General features: G+C 40.8%; 1 protein-coding gene across 4 annotated transcripts in view; it reads right to left on the bottom strand.

The window, feature by feature from the left end:
• Positions 1–455: 455 nt before the first annotated feature.
• abhd18 (abhydrolase domain containing 18) overlaps positions 456–18,926 on the bottom strand; it is a 31,209-nt gene continuing 12,738 nt past the window's right edge. For 2 of the 4 annotated variants that reach the window (XM_061253281.1, XM_061253279.1), the window contains 9 exons: positions 18,246–18,321; positions 14,908–14,992; positions 14,422–14,449; positions 13,606–13,744; positions 13,142–13,231; positions 12,663–12,764; positions 7,672–8,044; positions 6,045–6,207; positions 456–1,123 (listed from right to left, as the gene is read on the bottom strand). In XM_061253281.1, coding sequence (XP_061109265.1) covers positions 1,069–1,123; positions 6,045–6,207; positions 7,672–8,044; positions 12,663–12,764; positions 13,142–13,231; positions 13,606–13,744; positions 14,422–14,449; positions 14,908–14,992; positions 18,246–18,321 — 1,111 coding nt within the window. In that variant the 3' untranslated portion in view covers positions 456–1,068. Of the gene's footprint in view, positions 1,124–6,040; positions 6,208–7,671; positions 8,045–12,662; positions 12,765–13,141; positions 13,232–13,605; positions 13,745–14,383; positions 14,450–14,907; positions 14,993–18,245; positions 18,322–18,926 lie in introns of those variants that run through there. The other 2 variants (XM_061253282.1, XM_061253280.1) reach the window with 2 other exon arrangements.

Below are 18,926 nucleotides of genomic sequence, written 5' to 3'. Positions count from 1 at the left end.
CATCCTTGACAACTGAGGTTTTTTTTTACATAAATTAAAGCACATTGGCACACATTGGTAGGCCCCTTAATTTCAGAGTCCATGCAGAGTATCAGGATCAGGTGCATGTACTACCAGACAGCCACAGAGCTGCACCTGCTGCACATGGGGCGAAATGGCTCAGGCAGTAAGAGCAGTCGTCTGGCAGTTGGAGGATTGCCGGTTCGATCCCCCACCCAGGCTGTGTCAAAGTGTCCCTGAGCAAGACACCTAACCCCTAAATGCTCCTGACGAGCTGGTTGGCGCCTTGCAGCCAATCGCCGTTGGTGTGTGAGTGTGTGTATGAATGGGTGAATGAGAAGCATTAATTGTACAGCGCTTTGGATAAAGGCGCTATATAAATGCCAACCATTTACCATTTACATCGGTTTAATGAAACAACTGGACTTGGATTCAAAATGGACACCACAAATTCAAACGTTCTTTTGGCAGATTTACTTCCTTGGGTTTCTGCAGCCCAGTCTGACATGTTATAATTGTGAGTGTAATTCAGTACCCTAACTTCAGCCAGGAAGGCAGAGAGGGAGAAAGTGACATAAAACAATGCACAAAGCCAGGCCAAACGATGAACTATTGATTCTGAACAGTATTTGCATACAGGGTTGGCCACCAGGAGAATCATACAACCCAGCCGAATCATACAACCCTCCTCCGCTGCCCTGAAAGAAGCTGCTGTCAGGTACATTGACTGAAAGGCAACAGGAATGACAGGTAGGACAAAGACTGTAGACTTGGCAATGAGCTGAGTGAATTAGCATTAAATGACATGCAATGTCAAATATTTGATTCAAATACTTTTATATTTTCTTTTTCTTTTTTTCTTCTCAAAAATACCACTACTCTGACAGCTTCAAATAGCACCAAATTCTTATTTAAGGGCAGGAGCAAAGGTTAAGGTGACATACAGCTGGTCAAGCTGCTGTGACTAAAGTCTGATCCTTCCCATTTCCAGTGCACTGGGGACAGATCTTGGGTCAGGTGAGAACGGTTCCATCTGGTCCTTTAAACGGCATGCTTTCTTCAAATCAATCACGGGATGCTGTAGTTTCGAATGAACCGGTCAAAGGCGTCGTAAATGGCCTGCCTGCAACAGACATTTGAATTCTTTATTTCAGACGTTAGGTAAATTACACAACAATTTCAGATATTAGGGAATGAGCTTTAATTACTTAATGTCAACAAACACACATACGACCTGTTGGGTTTGAGGCTTTTAGTTAGATTCATCATATCACATTAACTGTTTCACTTTAAGTGGTTCTTGGTTTACCTTCACTTTGGATACACATCCACACACACACCTCACACAGACGCGCAGACATGCAGGCATATAGATACAAGTGCACTCACTCTACAATAGCCCTCCCCAGTAGGGACAGTTAGTCACATAAAGGGTTCAAGTGGTGTTAATAATGATGCAGGATATTACAGGAACCACAGATCAAAGGGGTTCACACTAGCAGTGGGGATGCCCGGGATGTCTGGGTGCACAGTGATTCCTTCATGGGAATGTTTATTCCTGCCATTTGTCATGTGTCACACTCCCCTAAACTGGGCTACTTAAACCCTCACTTTAGGGTAACACGCTGAGATTCAGACGGAAGGCTTGACGGATGCATCCATTGTGAATCTCCCTTCGCGCACTGTTAATAAAGCTTTTCAATTGATAAGTGGTCATCAGTTCACCGGTTCCAATTTGAATTCCACCATGGGAGAATATTCCCAACTCCCATTATGAAAAACACTGAGCAGCCATTAGCAGGTAGGGGGGGGATCACTCCGATTTTGTAAATGTTCTTTGGCTTACAACATGAGCACCACTTAGTGTATGAATTTTAGAACTAGTAGGTGTTTTGGGTAAAAACAGCCACAAGCAAAATGTCAAACATTTAAAAAATGATGACCAAAAAGTGTTCCATATTCAACCAAGTAGATAAGGCAGAAAGAATTAAACTATGTTCTTCAAAAATGTATAATAGGCCTACTTCGTGTGCTCCAGAATTATTGGCACATATACAAACTGTTGTAATTCCTACACCGTTCACCTGATTTGGATGTAAATACCCTCAAATTAAAGCGGAAAGTCTGCAGTTAAAGCACATCTTGTTAGTTTCATTTCAAATCCATTGTGGTGGTGTATAGAGCCAAAAAGATGAGAATTGTGTCGATGTCCCAATATTTATGGACCTGACTGTATGGCCAAGGCAACAAAGGAGTGGCTCAAAAAGAAGCATATTAAGGTCCTGGAGTGGCCTAGCCAGTCTCCAGACCTAAATCCCATCGAAAATCTGTGGAGGGAGCTGAAGCTTCGAGTTGCCAAGCGACAGCCTCGGAACCTTAAGGATTTGGAGAGGATCTGCAAAGAGGAGTGGACCAAAATCCCTCCCAAGATCTGTGCAAACCTGGTGAAAAACTACAACAAACGTCTGACCTCTGTGCTTGCCAACAAAGGTTTCTCCACCAAGTATTAAGTCCTATGGATCAAATACTTATTTCATGTGAAAATATGATATTAAATTTATCAAATTTATATGATGTTGTGGATTATTTTGTGATATTCTGTCTCTCAATGTTAAAATGTACCTATGATTAAAATTCTACACAGTTCCATTCTTTGTAAGTGGGCAAACCTACAAAATCAGCAAGGGATCAAATAATTATTGCTCCCACTGTAATGCTAAAAATATAAATGCAAATCACATTCTCTGACTCCAATGATAAACCAATCGTCTCATCATTAATTCATCCTAGTTTTTTTTGTTTCATTTGTTCAACCACTATCAAGTGTAAGAGATTAACTTAATTTAGCGCATTCATTGTATATATGCAGCAGTTTATTATAGCTCAACGGTTTCAGTCTTCAGTTAGCAAGCTCCCAAACATTTCAATGCTATGTCATTTCATGTGCCAGTGAACGTTTGCAGTGAAAAGTTGATGAAACAGTATCTAGGTGAAAACCCGGCTACATTTTGGTTGAAAAGTTCCTAGCTGACTAGGATGGAGCCAGGCTATATCCAGGGGAAACTGGAGCTATACTGGGGTTAACCTAGCCCATTTACTGTATATCAAAATTTCTCTCAACCTTGATTTCCATTCCTCACCTAGATTCTGACTGTAACTCACTGGGATGGTTTATAGCCCAGTAGAGTTCACTAGTGAATCCCGTAGGTTTTACCATTTTGTCTAATAGCTCATGTGTAATTATTTTATGTTGAAATAAGTTTCTAAAATTTTTTGGGAAAAAAAGAAAAATCATCGGTACAGTGCAGTGAGTAATTGGTTTGGACAGTGGTACAGTTTCCGTTCTTTTCACAGCACATTATATTTGAAATTAAATAATGAATGTAAGGTTAAAATGCAGATGATGACCTTACTGCTGATCTGTGTAGGAATTACATCACCAAAAGTAATCAGACAGTTGACCTCTCAGTCGTTTCTGAAGTCGGTGTACTCAATCACTTCCTTTGGGCAGGTATAAGAAAGCCTTCAGTATTTAGTCTTGATTCTAGGCTTCTGACTGCCTTTGGAGTCTGTTTTTGGCATTTGTGAACATGAGGACCATATTTGTGACAGTGACAGTCAAGGAAGCCATTGTAAGTTTGGGTTTTAAGGGAGTGAAACAGCAGAAGCAGTAGCGCGTGCCTAATCAAAAGCATTCTGTCAGGGCGCTTTCCTTCAGTACCAGATTTTGGCTTGGTATATACTGAAACAAAACAATTACAGTCTTGCTTTAATGCACGTGTATTAAAGCATAACATTTGAACTTCATCCTAATGATTTAGTGTTAATGAGCCAATTTTATATGCTTCATTACCATTCTTTACATTTTCATAATTTGTAAAAAGCGGTTATATGTTTTGCATTTTTTCTGCTCTAATGGACAAAATAGAGGTATGCTGAACAAAGAGTTTTGTATATCGTTACACCCCTACAGGCTAACTTCTAGTATTTTTTTTTTTAATGCCGTAAACTAGATTTCCATTAAACATTAAGCAATACAGTAATAATCATTTATAGCAATTAATAGTGTGCTTTGTAATATATAAAATTACATTTATTATCCTGCACATATCCCGGAAACCTGATTCCATCCAGCTTGCCCACATCAGAGTAAATGTCCCACGACCGCATCAATTGTGATGGGTCCCGGAGGATCCCTATCCTCTTGCAGGGCCCTAGTTTCAGCTGCCTTTCTTTATTTGCCAAGAAGTAGTTATGTCTCAATTTTATAACAACATGAGAGGGATAAGTGCATGTTTAACTTCAAGCAAGGGTGGGAGAGCTTTTACGCCATTGATGGAGTACTAAAGCAGCTTTAATTTAGGCTTATTTAACCTAAGATGCAGCTGTCAGTGGTCTTGCCATCCTAGGTGTTCAGCTTGTAGACTTGGTCAGAAAAAGACAAGGGAGAATTTCCCCCCCCCCTCTCAGGGAACTTAAAGGCACTAACGGTCAAGAGAGGAATTGAAACAAACAACCTGAAACCACACGTAATATAAAGCGTTATTATACAGTTCAGTGTTCTCGTGCACTGTTTTGGAAAGCTGACAGTGACGAACGCAACAGAGCCTGCCGTCTTTTCGTAGTGTTCGAGTAAGAAAATGTTTGCCGAACAGGTGACTTTATGAAATCTTGACTTTGGTAACACTATTAATAGTTTTTGTCTTTTTGAAGTTTTCACTTTAACGAACCAACTATATTGTGAGCAAGCAAGTTATTTGGCTACGTAACTAGCTGGCTATATAACCAAGATATGATAGTCAACCACAAACGATGCAAATGTAACTTACAGTTTGAGAGAAATAAAGGTTTAGCTAAACACGGATGATTGAACACGTAAAGAGATAAAAGGAATGTGTAGCTGCTGAAATTGCACTCCAGAGTTATAGTTTCAGTGATCGCTTGTCTAGAGTGTAATTTGGGCAGCTACATGAAAAATCTGAATAAGTGTCCACACAATTGGCTGTGACCAAAATTAGAACCAATTTTCAACCAATGAGCTTGAATTGTGGTACAGCTGTACAATGTTCTGATACAGAGTGACAGCCCGACAAATGTACACTTTGAAACAGTCTCAATATTTAAATCTAGACCAAAAACGCAGCTTTATGATTCGACTTATAATCATTTATAGTCTGCCGCAGAAGCCTATATACAAGCCTGTAGAGTATTGTGGGGGGTGGCATCTTTTAATCAGTGTGTACAGTCTGGAAATGGTTGCCAGGTAAGGCTGTGGTTACTTAGAAATAAACACGGGACTGGTGGCACTGAAGAGACCTTAACAGTGCCAGTGGGGTTAGTTATACCTTAGTCACCGGGGAGGTACATGTTGTTTACTGCGTTCTGTCCATGGGGCACATTAGTGGTGTATAGATTCCACTTTAGGGTTAGAACATAAGTTCAAACAGTTGGAGCTTTGGACAAGAAACAATGTGTACCAATAATTCCTCCTGGCAACATCCCTAACAACCCTGGTCAGTTACAATGAATCTGTATGTGATCGGAAAAAAAAAACCTCTAAATTAAACATGAGACCTTAAGGAAGATTGCTTCTTTTTAGTGTTTGATTTTTTTTTGTGTTTAGAAATGATAAAAAAGGAAAAGGGCCCTGTGCAAACATTTGGAAACCTGTTTGGGTTATTTATTGTAACTTTTATTAGTTTTTTTTTTAAAGATGATTACTAAGGCCCAGGCCATGGTGATTTACCCGTTTAGGCTTCAATGAGTCAGATGAGTATAATTGCAGGGCTGAACTTTTTATTCTAAAGTAACTTCATGCCTTCGAAAGTATCCAAATATAAGATGGCACAGTTGAAGTCAAGGTAAGGTCTGGAAGACCAAGAGGGATTACAGGTAGAATGGCCTGAGACCTGGTGAGAAATGCTCAGAAGAACCCACACATCACTGAAAAAGAGCTGAAAAAAAGAGTAGCAAACACAGGTCTAGCTGTTCCAGGACAACAATACAATGCATTGAAGCCTTGAAGCCGTGGGTCTTTCTCTCACCTGAACAGGCCCTGTTTGAAGAGATAGGCACTGATGTGACCCCCATTCAGGTAGCGCACCTCACAGCCTGGCCAAATCTCCTGCAGACTACGCACGCCAGTGCGAGGAATATAGGCATCTTCCTTCGCCTGTACCACGATTATAAGACTGGGGTCCACAGGCACTGCCACACAGAGGGAGGAAGAATTTTTCACTTATTTCACTTACCAATTATTTACTCTTTGCAATAATTATATAATTTCTATTCCTTACTAAACGTACTTTTTCGTATACATTGACTTTAAAGGAGTGCACCAACATTTGGGGAAATATATCCTTTTTTCGACTTACGCAGGTATCTAGCTCTGTGCTCAACCAGCGGAAGATGGAAGGATACATGTGAGTTCAGCGGTTATAGTTCCAACCATCTAACTTCTTCTAAAGTCTCTTGTTTTTTTTTTTTTCTTCAAAAGTCCCAAAAGGTTTCAAATACACGATACCTTGTGTAAATAAGACAGCTAAAAACATGGAATGCACAAAAATAAAAATGAAATCGAACATCTCGACTAAGTCTGGGTAAGTCGGAAAAAAGGTATATTTCCCAAAATGTTGGTGTATTCTTTTAATCACATTTTTTGCAATAAAATGAAAGATAATTTGTTATGTTTACTTCAAAACACCATTAATTTGATAATACATTTGAATATATCACACCAATAGAGATAGTCAGGATGAATACATCAACAATTACTTCCAAAATAATTCAATGAAAGGTCCGTAAATAAACGTACTATACATTTTACATTACATTTTAGTAACTTGGCAGAATAGTTAAAAACTGAATGAAATCAATATATTGGGTGACCACCCCCATCGTTAAAACTGCATCACTTCTCCAATGCTGTCTTGCAGTTCTATAAGACAATCAGCAGGGAGGTCGTTGCAAGCATGTTGGAGAACTTGCCACAGTTCTTCTGCAGACTTTGGTTGGCTCTTCTGATCTCAGACAGCCTTGATCAAATTTTTATGTAAAAAGTAGTCAATTACTTGCAATAATGTTACCTTTTAAAATTAAATACAAAAATGTATATTTGGAAATCGCAAATGTGTTCTTTTGTACTAACACATATATTTAATAAACATAAACATTTATAAACATATATATAATAAAGTCTAGGGTGCCTAAGACTAGGGTGCCTATATTTAGGAAATCCTGCTACAACCCTGCCCCCCAGCAGCCGGAAGAATATCGATATGCCTTCTTGAAGCCGCATCGTCTCGTATGCAGCAAATCTGCCTCCCATCAGGCACCAGCCATACTCTGATTTGGCAGGACCAGGGGCACGAACCCCAGTCCTCGGTGTGCAACTGCATTGAACGAAAATCCACCACGCAGCCCCCACTTATGATTTTTACTTTTATGTATTGAATTAAACAATAATTGTATTGTATAAGCGCTTTAATAATGTACTATTAACAGTGTGCATTCTATAAATATTTAATGATATTTAATATTTTGAAACAGTGCTTAATAGTTAATGCATATTAAAATGAAGAAGATCTAATGATTTACAGTTCTCTCTAAATCACTACATCCTGGCTATAATTTCATCGAATAAGCTCAAGAAGTGGGTTACATGGTAGATACCTGAAAAATTGGCGATGTGTGTGCACTCATCCATGACTCCCTTCATGAAGCCCAAGGACTCGCGCTGCAGGGTTCTCCGGCTCCCGTCCTCCTGGGTGATGTTCTTGGCATTCAGCATTTCCATATGCGGGGCACTGCTGCTCACCGCCGAAAGCATCTGGTCCAGCCCATTATGGTTTCTACCAATTTGCAGACTGCGGCCAGCAGATGCTCCACCCACCTGCGAGTGCATGGCCGATGCCCCCATGCGCAGTTTCTCCTGTTCTGATTGGTGCAGCCTCAGGAAGTCAGAGGTGAAATCAAGGTCCGAGAGGGAGTCAAAGCTTCTGGGTGCATTCTTCACAAAATCCTGACCCATCCTGAATGAATCGGTCTGAAAAAAATACAAGTCAAAGTAAATCTATCCAGCCAATTATTCAGAAAAATTAAATCAAAGGAATTTGTACTTTAATCAGAACACTAATTTCACTTGGTTCCCCTTCACGTTATAGTCATAAGTCAGTGACACCTCACTGTGACAAAACTAGAGCTTCAGCCACAATGACCAGATCATAGTGATCATAGCTCCCGATTTATTGCGTATCTAGCCTTTTTGAATGATTAAAGTAAATGCTTAACAGGATTAACCGGCCCCTAGTTTGTTATTGACCATCATCTTATATTACAGCCCATGGTAATGCTTACATTATTAGTCACAGAGCTCTTAAAAAATAGAATGGTTATTAATTTTATATTTTTTATTGATATATCTTTTTGTGTGCCCCTGATAAAACTGCTTCTTCAGTTGTCACACACTTGTCATATACAAAATATGTCTTCTACACTTCTGGTTTCTATTTCTTCAATTAGCATCGGAATTGTGATGAATTTCTATAGCCATTTCTATATACTGTTGTTTAGGCTGCACCATTCCGGAGACTTGAGACTTGAGACCTAAATGGGACTGGAACACGCAAGGTCGGTGGTTCTAATCCCAGTGTAGCCACAATAAGATCCGCACAGCCGTATCCTCCACTGCCAGAACCTGCAGGTTCTTTCTGTATAATATACGCCGTATCCGTCATCTCCTGACTGAGAAAGCCACCCAGCTCCTAGTCCAGGCGCTCGTCATTTCCCGCCTGGATTACTGCAACTCCCTCCTAGCCGGTCTCTCAGCATGTGCCATCAAGCCCCTCCAGCTGGTCCAGAATGCTGCAGCCCGCCTGATCACCAGTCAGCCCAGGTCGGCTCATGTCACCCCGCTTCTCATTGGCCTCCACTGGCTTCCTATTGCCGCACGCATCCGTTTCAAGGCCCTAGTGTTGGCATTTCAGGCTGCTAAGGGGACTGCCCCACCTTACATACAATCCCTGATCACTCCCTACTCCCCAGCTAGACCACTCCGGTCTGCCAGCTCTGGTCGCCTAACGGTTCCCTCTCTACGTGCACCTGGCGGTCGAGCTGCACGTTCACGCCTGTTTTCCGTTCTGGTTCCTCAGTGGTGGAATGACTTGCCTACCACTGTCAGAACAGCAGAATCCCTCCCCCTATTTCGACGCAGACTCAAAACCCACCTTTTCAAACTCTACCTTAGTCCTCCCTCCTGATTTCCCCTTCCCCTCCTTTCTGATATCCCTATCCTTGTCTGCCAAATGCCAATAATGTAATGTAATGTAATGTAAGTAGTGGAAGTAGACAACAGTGAAGGCAGTATGCGTTTATGACAGGAAGTTCTTCAGATGTGTAAAAATACACAATCCTACTGTATCTGAAATAAACGTTCAGAAACATGAATTATGTAAAGGTGATTTTTAAATGTTATATTGATGGGCAGATATTAAGATATCAATAGAAATATTTTAAAGTTTCTTAAAAGTTAAGATAACCTTGCGATCGATTTGTTAATCTCTCAACTATGTCTTCTATCAGCAAATTCCTTCTCCTATGCAGGTGTTCCTACCCCATAGAGGTGTTTTTTCTGAAGCAGCCTGACAGCAAAGAGGTAAAGGCCTGCAAGTGGAGGCTAGATGGCGTGCATCATTACAGCACATTCTTTTTTTAACACATTTAATTTATGCATAAGTTATTTAAAGCACACAAAAAAACAACAACACAAACAACAACAAAGACAGATATATCAAACAGTACAAAAAACAACAAAACATACTGCCAGTTCACAGAGAAAAAAAAACCAACAAGGAATATAAAAATTGAAAAGTCGACTTGTGTTCAGAATGTCCGGAGGCTGAAAGGCCAGAGCGCGAGTCCAGAAGGCCAGCATCAGGCGAGGTCAAGGAGGCTGCATAGGTCTGTGAGTCCCATGGGCCAGGATGTCAAGTGAATTGAGAAAACTATCAATATCCAATGCAGTGGCATTAGATTTAGAGGAATATAATTGACTGTAAAACTTAAATCGATCATTTATCAATTTAGGATTGGTTTGATAACAATCAAAAATACAGTGAGGAGATTCTACGTATTGCCCCGTCCGCATGCACACCTTTTAACTGTCTGGCAAGCAATCTATCCGGTTTATCACCTAGTTCTAAATATTTTTGTTTAAGCTTGCGGATGTAATTGCCGACTTGCTCCCCAAGGATATTTTATTTTCAAAATAGCATTAAGGTATCTTCCGAATTTGAGTTCCGATAACTTTCCTCTAGGACACATAGCTGCACCTCAATGTCCAGTAAACGCTTCAGCCTGGCTTTTTTTACTCGATGATTGGTACGAGATGATGTGACCCCGCATAATGGCTTTGATGGCCTCACAGAGAATTAAATCTGAGACAGCACAATTATCATTAATAAGTAGGAAAATTTTGGCTGATATATACTCTGCATATATATTTTCTGCATTTAAGGACGGATTCAATTTCCAGTTTTATTGACATTTATGGAGATTGAAATTGATTTTCATTGAAAGCAGGACATGATCAGACACTAAAATGCTATATGTCGAATTAAGGTGGCACGGATGGTGCAGTGGGTAGCACTGCCGCCTCACAGCAAGGAGGTCCTGGGTTCGAATCCCCGTCGGCCGGGGCCTCTCTGTGCGGAGTTTGCATGTTCTCCCTGTGTCTGCGTGGGTACCCTCCGGGTACTCCGGTTTCCTCCCACAGTCCAGAGACATGCATGTTAGGCTGATTGGAGTGTCTAAATTGCCTGTAGGTATGAGTGTGTGAGTGAATGGTGTGTGTGCCCTGCGATGGACTGGCGACCTGTCCAGGGTGTATTCCTGCCTTTCGCCCAATGTATGCTGGGATAGGCTCCAGCGACCCTGTTCAGGATAAGCGGGTTCAGCTTTGAGTCTACTAGGAAGTAGTCAATTCTGGAGAAGCTATGATGTACCGGAGGAAAAAAAAAAGAATATTGCCTCTCGAGAGGGTGCTGAAGCCTCCAGATGTCTACTGAATCTAGCGATTTCACAAGATTATTGAAAACCAGGTCAGATTTTAGTGTTGGAGCTACTTTAGTTGAAGATCTGTCCAATAGGATAGGATCAAGACAACAGTTAAGGTCTCCACCAATAATTATATTATAGTTACTATGTGCAGCAACAAGATTGAAGACCTTACTAAAAAAATCAGGGCCAATCCAAATTGGGGGCATAAATATTCAAAAGGGCTACTGGAAGTCAATTAATCGTACTGGTGACAAGGACATATCTCCCACCTGGGTCCGTAGACACAGATTCCAATACAAATGGGATAGATTTGCGTATGAGAATGGCCTTGGAAGTGAAGGCAGACTGATACACCTGTGACACCCACAACGACCTCAAATGCCTCTGTTCTATTGGTCGGATGTGAGTCTCCTGTAGGAAAACAACATCTGATGACAGAGACTTCAGGTGAGAAAATACCTTTCCCCTTTCAAGGGCCTTGCCTAGACATAGAGAAAAGCTGCTGAAGGCAACATATTAGCCTCTAGGGCAACACTAGCGGCAACACTGGTCGTAAAAGATTTGGGCTTTATCAGGAGAGTCAAAGTGGTAACTGTCATTTTGAAATGTTACATGGAGACAGGCAGGATGCAGCAGGTGAAATGTTATTCCTTTCTGATAGAGGGAGTTCTTTCCAGTGTTGAACGCAGCTTGTTTTTTGGCCAGAGCAGCGCTAATGTCCAGGTACACTCTCAGCACGGAGCAGCCATATTTCAGTTCGTTTTGCCTGGCCCATCTCAAGACCGTCTCTTTCTCTTGGAAACGGAGGAATTTGACTATGAAAACTCGAGATTTAGCCAAGCCGCCGCCTCCCGGCCAAGGGAACGATCCGCCCGCTCTAACTCCGGCGGTGAGTTGAATATTTTGGAGCCGGTCATCTCCATTAGCAAGCCGGATATAAACTTCTCCGGAGCCTGGCCCTTCTCACTTCCCTCAGGTATGTTGATTATTCTCAAGTTAGAATGTCTGGATCTAATTTCGAGGTCATCTACCCGCTCAAGGAGCGTCGTAGTTTGAGACTGTAAAGACTTAACAGCGGCTTCCATCATGGTGATTCAGCTGTACGAAGCCAATTGTTGAACAGAGATTTGCTGTCCCAGTGACGCAACCAACATTTTCAAGGATTCAGTAGATTGTTGTATCGAAATAGCCATGTCGTCTCTCAAGCTGGCAAGTTGCTTGCTGAGTAAAGCCTCCATGTCACTTTTCGTGATTGACTTGGTGTTTTCTCCACTCAGAAGCAGCAGCCGCCATCATGCTAGCCAATTTAGCTGAACTAGACGAAGCACAAGTTATCAAAGTTTGCTGTTGTCTGCAGTGCTTCGAGCCGCAATTCAGTGCAGCACCTTTACTATAAGTGCAAATTGAATTGAATTGGTCAGAAAAGTTTTTGATGAATCGTTAGATTTAAAAGAATATGAAAAGTTTGACTGGTGCCCCCCACTCACACATCTGCTCACTGCCTAACCATACCGGAAGTCCTCATCACAGTACATTCTTAAATAGCCTGCTACACTCACAGAAAATTGATAACTAATTGCAACTTGTATTCCTGACTGAAGACCTACCCCACAGTACTCCAGCATCCTGGTGATTTCCTCTTCATAAACTGTGTATGTGGCGTACTGCTTCTCCAGTTCCCTCCAGTTTACAGCTTTACTTAACACTCCCTGAAACACATCAGTATCAGAAGTTAAAATCGAATAGCCTCATTGGTTACCCATTTCCAGTTATGCTGCAACAAACACACTCATAAAACACTCTGCCCTCATCGTTTTTAGTTAAGATGGGTCCGAAAGATTCAAATGCATGGCATATTGCCTTTATTTGACAAATGATGTACTGATGGTGCTCCTGCATATCCAATGAAAAAGCATCACCACTGGTGTGCACACTAATAGAGGAACTACCAACAAGAGTCTCAATTTTCAGGAAGGCTAATAAAGATTATTAATGAGAAGTAATATGGGGGGTTTATCCAAATGATTTTTGTGACATGCTCACAAAAAAAGATGTAATAATAGACAAATTCAGAAAAAAATCTTACGGTGGTAAACACGCTGGATGCTGTGGACCAGGAGAGACAAGGCACCAGTGGGATTGGCTTTGGCCAGTTTGTGACTGCTAAAGACGCCATCTGGACAGATCATTAAAAAAATTAAAAAACACTGCAATCCTCTCAAGCTCTGAAATCACAAGTTCATTCAATCATTGAGCCAATCCCATTCAGTCAACTAGGATATTTCCTCCATTAACAAATCAACCAATCAACCACACAAACAACCAATCATTAACCATGCAGCAAAGTTAAATACTGGAAATTCGTAGTAATCATAATACTATGCGGATTGACTGATATTCTTGTCACTTGGGTGGCTCATCCTGCTCACCGAGTCAACTATATCAATCAATGCAGATACCTTGAAGATCAGAGAACCTACTCGCACAGGAACAAAAAACAAGCAGTCTGTTCTAAAGCTCTTTACACTGGGGGGGGCTGCACTGACTCACATGCCCTCCCATAGAAATGCCAGTCATGCCAAGGGGCCAGTAGCCCTCTCTCTCCAGCCAGTGCAGTAGGACAGCAGACTCCAGGATCAGAGCTCCGCCCATCACAAACAGGTCCGAGACATTTTTCAGACAGGAGCGCCTTCAAGCACAGGAAAATATTCACCATACCACAGCCATGTACAAATGCAAATAAAAAATAAAAATACAATTTAGAATTTACATTAAATGTACAGTACTGTGCAAAAGTCTTAGGCACCCTTGATTTTAAAAAATAAATAAAAATTAAGCAACATATTAAGCAACAGACCACTTTTCTGATAGAAACCTGATTGCAGCGAGTTCAAAGAAACTCTTTTGTTTGCTGATATGTGAAACAATCTACCAGCTGATTTTCTCAAAAAAAAAAAAAGGATTGATGCAACTTAATTGATGCAGTCTGAAAGATGGTGGGTAGTCAGTAAATAGTAGATTTTGTGATATTTAGAAACTTTTAATTCCATTTCATTCTGTAAAGAGAAGATGCTTTCAAAAAATAATAAAATGAAACATAGATAAAATAGAACTTGCCACAGTTCTTTTAGCTCTCCAGGTAATCCCAGACAGCTGCAATCAAAGTGATCTTAATTGCTGAATGTTACTTTAATTAGTGAAATACAAAAAATGATCTGCAACATAAAAAAAACATCTCTAAGACCAAATTTATATATAAAAAAATCTACTTTTGCAAAGTACTGTACAAAAAACTTGATATTATTTTCAAACAGTCCAAAGAGGTTACCTGAGGAATACAGGAATACAAAGCTAAATATAACTTACATTTGGTCTTTAGGTTTTCTGTATCCATGTGGAATTGAAAGTTAAGGAGTGTACAGTTGTGTTCAAATAAACAGCAGTGCGTTAAAAAAAGTGAATAAAGTGCAAATATTTTTTTAATAGCTTTTAGTTCCATATTTCAAATGTAGTGGAAACATGTTCAGACATCACCATGGCCAACCATGTTACAGATCTAGAAAATTAAGTAAATAACCAGCCCCTTGTTTCAGCACATGCAAGTTAAGAAAAATGAATAAAAGAACAGGGAATAAGATCCATTTAATTTCCAGACAGAATTGTTTGTGCTCAACTGAATCTAAACTCGCTTGTATGCCCGTATCAACGCAACAGCTTTACGAAGGGTGACATTTTCACACAGAAAGGTGTGATAGGATTGCGAGTATTCTCTTTGTGTGGTGCTCTCATGCTGAACAATATAGTATGGCTGAAACATGCGTATTCTGTAGATACAGAATACTGAAAGGATATAGTAAGGATTCTCCAGCAAAAGGGAGGCCATCCCAGTCTCCTTTAGCATTGGCCGGGCCATAAGCGTCCGCCTCCTCCAGAAAAACTATATTGGAAACAATTAAAAACTGTCAAACCAGAACAAATAGAGAGCAAAAGCTGCTTAACCACAACACTTACGGAAACATACCCCGCAATAGCTGATACATTTGATACAACTGATACATTTCACAGTAAGCTGGAATGAGCGTTCTTTTGTTATTATCTTTTTTCCCCAAGATTTCCCAGTCAAATTCTTAGTCTCGCTAAATCACTTTCTTAGCACAATCTGATTGCTGCAACCCCCAACAGGAAGGCCCCAGCATGCACACATTCTCCTCAAAAATGTGGTGCACCAGCTAATACATCCCTCCATTGTGCTATCCACCAGCTGAGCAGCAGAGTCAGTCACCCAGTGAGGCACCATCAGGATTAGCTTCTAGACCATGGAGCGCAAAACACACAGACACCCCATATAATCAGAGGATGAGCTAAGCAGCAGCCTTGTTTATGGCAATAATTTACTCCAACAACAATTCAGAACTGATAAATGCACTGAAATTAGTGTTGCATGACCTCTGCATTTGTAAGAGATGTGACTGGGCAGAGATGGGCTTGATGACCATCGAGAGAACACCACCATTGGCCTGAATCATGCTTAATCCAGTGTTCTGACAAACGGAGCTACTGCTCAGGATGGGCCACTGAGGCACTGAGTAATTTGTTAAACTGAGCGAAACATCACTTCTCAGTGTAGAAATACGTATTGGAACAGCAAGGCAAATTGTATTCCCAAATACACTAAATACATTGAAATAAAAACACAAGACAAGAGTTGAGAATTTCAGCTTTTAGTTCCTGGTATTTACACCGAGATGTGTTAAACTACTTAGAACATAGCACCTTTGGTATCAGACCACCCCATTTTTAGGTGAGCAAATGTATTGGATCAGAGTATTTAAGTAAATAACACTTAATATTTGGTAGCATATCCCTTGCTTGCAATAACTGCATCAAGCCTGCAACCCATTGACATCACCAAGCTGTTGCATTCTTCTTTTGTAATGCTTTTCCAGGCTTTTACTGCAGCCTCTTTCAGTTGTTTGTTTCAGGGAGTTTTTCCTTCATAACATTAGATTACATTAATGGCATTTGGCAGACACTCTTATCCAGAGCGACGTACAATTGACTAGACTAAGCTGGAGACAATCCTCCCCTGGAGCAATGAAGGGTTAAGGGCCTTGCTCAAGTGCCCAACGGCTGTGCATATCTTATTATGGTTACACCAGGGATCGAACCACCAACCTTGAGGGTTCCAGTCATGTACCTTAACCACTACACATGCCGCCCCTTCAATCTCCTCTTCAGGAGGTGAAATGCATGCTCAATTAGGTTAAGGTCGGGTGATTGACTTGGGCAGTATAAAACCCACTCAGAGAACCTACTTTTTTCCCTAATGAAGTCTTTTGTTGTGTTGGCAGTGTGTTTTCAGTCATTGTCTTGCTGCATGAGGAAGTTCCTCCCAATAAGTTTGGATGCATTTCTCCTTAACTTAGCAAACATAATGTTTTAGTAGACTTGAATTCATCCTGCTGCTACCAGCATGAGTTACATCAACACTTCCTTCACCGAACTTCACAGATGAGCTTGTATGTTTTGGATCATGAGCAGGTCCCTTCTTTCACAACACTTCTGTGGCTCATGTCTGTACTTCTTTGCAACTTGTAATCTTGCCTTCCAATTCTTACTACTGATGAGTGGTTTGCATCTTGTGGTGTAGGCTCTATATTGCTGCTCTATATTGTCTTCGGTTGATAGAGATTTTTTCTTCACAGCTCTCTTTAATGTTTCTGTCATCAACTGCTATTGTTTTCCTTGGTCGACCTGTTCAATGTCAGTTGCTCAGCATGCCAGCGATTACTTTCTTTGTCAGGACATTCCAAGTTGTTATCCAAACTATCCCCAATGCTTTTGCAATGGCTCTCACCAATTTGGCTCTTTTCTACCAAAGACAGCTCTCTGGTCTTCATGTTAGTTTATCTTTTCTAACACAAATACACAGGCAAACCCAAGGCTAAAACCAACAGTCGACATTAAGAACTATTTATTGTTTAACCAATCAATCTAACAGAACACATCTGAGCAACAAGAAACACCTGCCAGTCACATGTTCCAACACTTTTACTCACCTAAAAATTGAGTGGTCTGATTCAAAAGGTGATATGTTCCAAGTTGTTTAACAAATCTAGATACAAATAGCAGGAAATAAAAGCTGAAATTCAGATCCATCATCTCGTATATATTTTGCTCACAAATTCAATTGTCTATCAATTGTGCATATCAAAAACAAAATAATTGACCTTGCTGTTCCAAAACTTTTGGAGGGGACTGTAATATCAATAGATTATGAAATACCTGGAAAGCACAAATTGTGAGGCTCAACCAAATCTTACCTATCTAACTTTTAGCTGATAGCTCAGAATTATTGGCATTGTGGTGGCCCGATCAAGGATCAGTACACCACTGAAGGGGAGCGGGCTGTGCAACGGCGCCAGGAGCTGGGGAAAGTAATTCGCGGGGAATATTTCCCGTGGACGTATTTAAGGGACCGGCACCTTGGAGAGAGCCGCACCGGAAAAGAATCAGCACCAAGGTTAGCACCACCGAAACGCGTGCGGAATGCACGCCACTAACCTCTCCGAATTAACCAGGCACAGCTGCACCGAGTTGGAGGGGAGAGCAACACCCTACAAAAGGGCGAACTCGGGAGCAGAGCGGGGCTCCGGGGCGAACGAGAGGGGACCCGCGGAGCCAGTGCAAGTGAACGTCACATGAGCACATCAATCCGGCTAGAAGCCAACTAACCTGTGCATTTAATTCCTAGACGCCTAGGCGGGGGAAGCGGACTCCCGAGGCCGGGACACCACAGAGAGATAACGGCCCCACAGCGGACACAGACGAGTGAACCCCGCCGCATGAAGTCCGCCTTAATTTACCGTTCACCGTTTTTTGAAATCCCTAAGCACGGACTTATTTTCTAGTTTGCCTTTTTTTTTTTTTTTTTGTAACCCTATTCCTGTGTGTGAGAAGGGAATGTTTTTCGTCATGTTTTTCGACACTAAAGAAGTGCCCCGAAGGCACGAGCACTGGAAAAAAAAAGAAAAAAAAAAAAAAAAAAACAAAAAAAAAAAAAATTATAATAAATTAATTTTTTTTCCACCAATTCTACTCTCTTTCTCTCTCTCTACCAGCGGGTTACCACAGCATACAGACTATAGGAACTATAGGAGCAGGTTGATGACATTGTGATACAAACTCACATGATCCCCAGTGCCAGCTAGATGAATGCACACTGGCTTGTACTTCTTCCATCTTTTAGGCACTAAAAACTGGAACCTTGATACCAAACACAAGAAAAGATGTGTTAGCTGATGTTTATTATACACACACTGCAAATTTAAAAGACCAAACCACACAGACAGGAGAGTTGAAAAACCTGAAACAGTTTGCTAGTGAGGAAAATAATGGACTTAAATTAATGTGGCAAATAAATTCAAAGCCTGCACAATTTGAAGGAGACACCTGTAAAAAGGCTCAGAAACAAGATGGGATGTTTACATGTCCAGAATACAAGGCACGACAAAATGATACAAAGTAACTAAGCACAAGTAGTGAGGGAACAAGAAACATACATTTACAGATCAAGAAATATACATAATAATCAACAACTTACAGCTTGACAACGTAGTATTATAGGAATGCAACACCATGGAAGAGGATACAAATTTGGAGTGACATCACATACTAAATTAATTAATTAATTAGGCATAATAAAACAAAGAATAGAGGATAGGGATGTGACAAAGCATCAGTTTTTTTTTTTACATTCAACATCCCATATTGTAAATGTTTAACCGTATGTGGCTTATGATCGCTATTTCTAGCTTTAAAAAAATGTAATTGCATTTTCAAACTTTAGTGTGGCCCATCTTAAATAGTAC

This window comes from Conger conger, chromosome 8 (genome assembly GCF_963514075.1).
Source record: "Conger conger chromosome 8, fConCon1.1, whole genome shotgun sequence".
NCBI lineage: Eukaryota > Metazoa > Chordata > Actinopteri > Anguilliformes > Congridae > Conger > Conger conger.
Note: the sequence above shows the minus strand (reverse complement) of the source record. Positions and strands in the feature narration are given on the sequence as shown.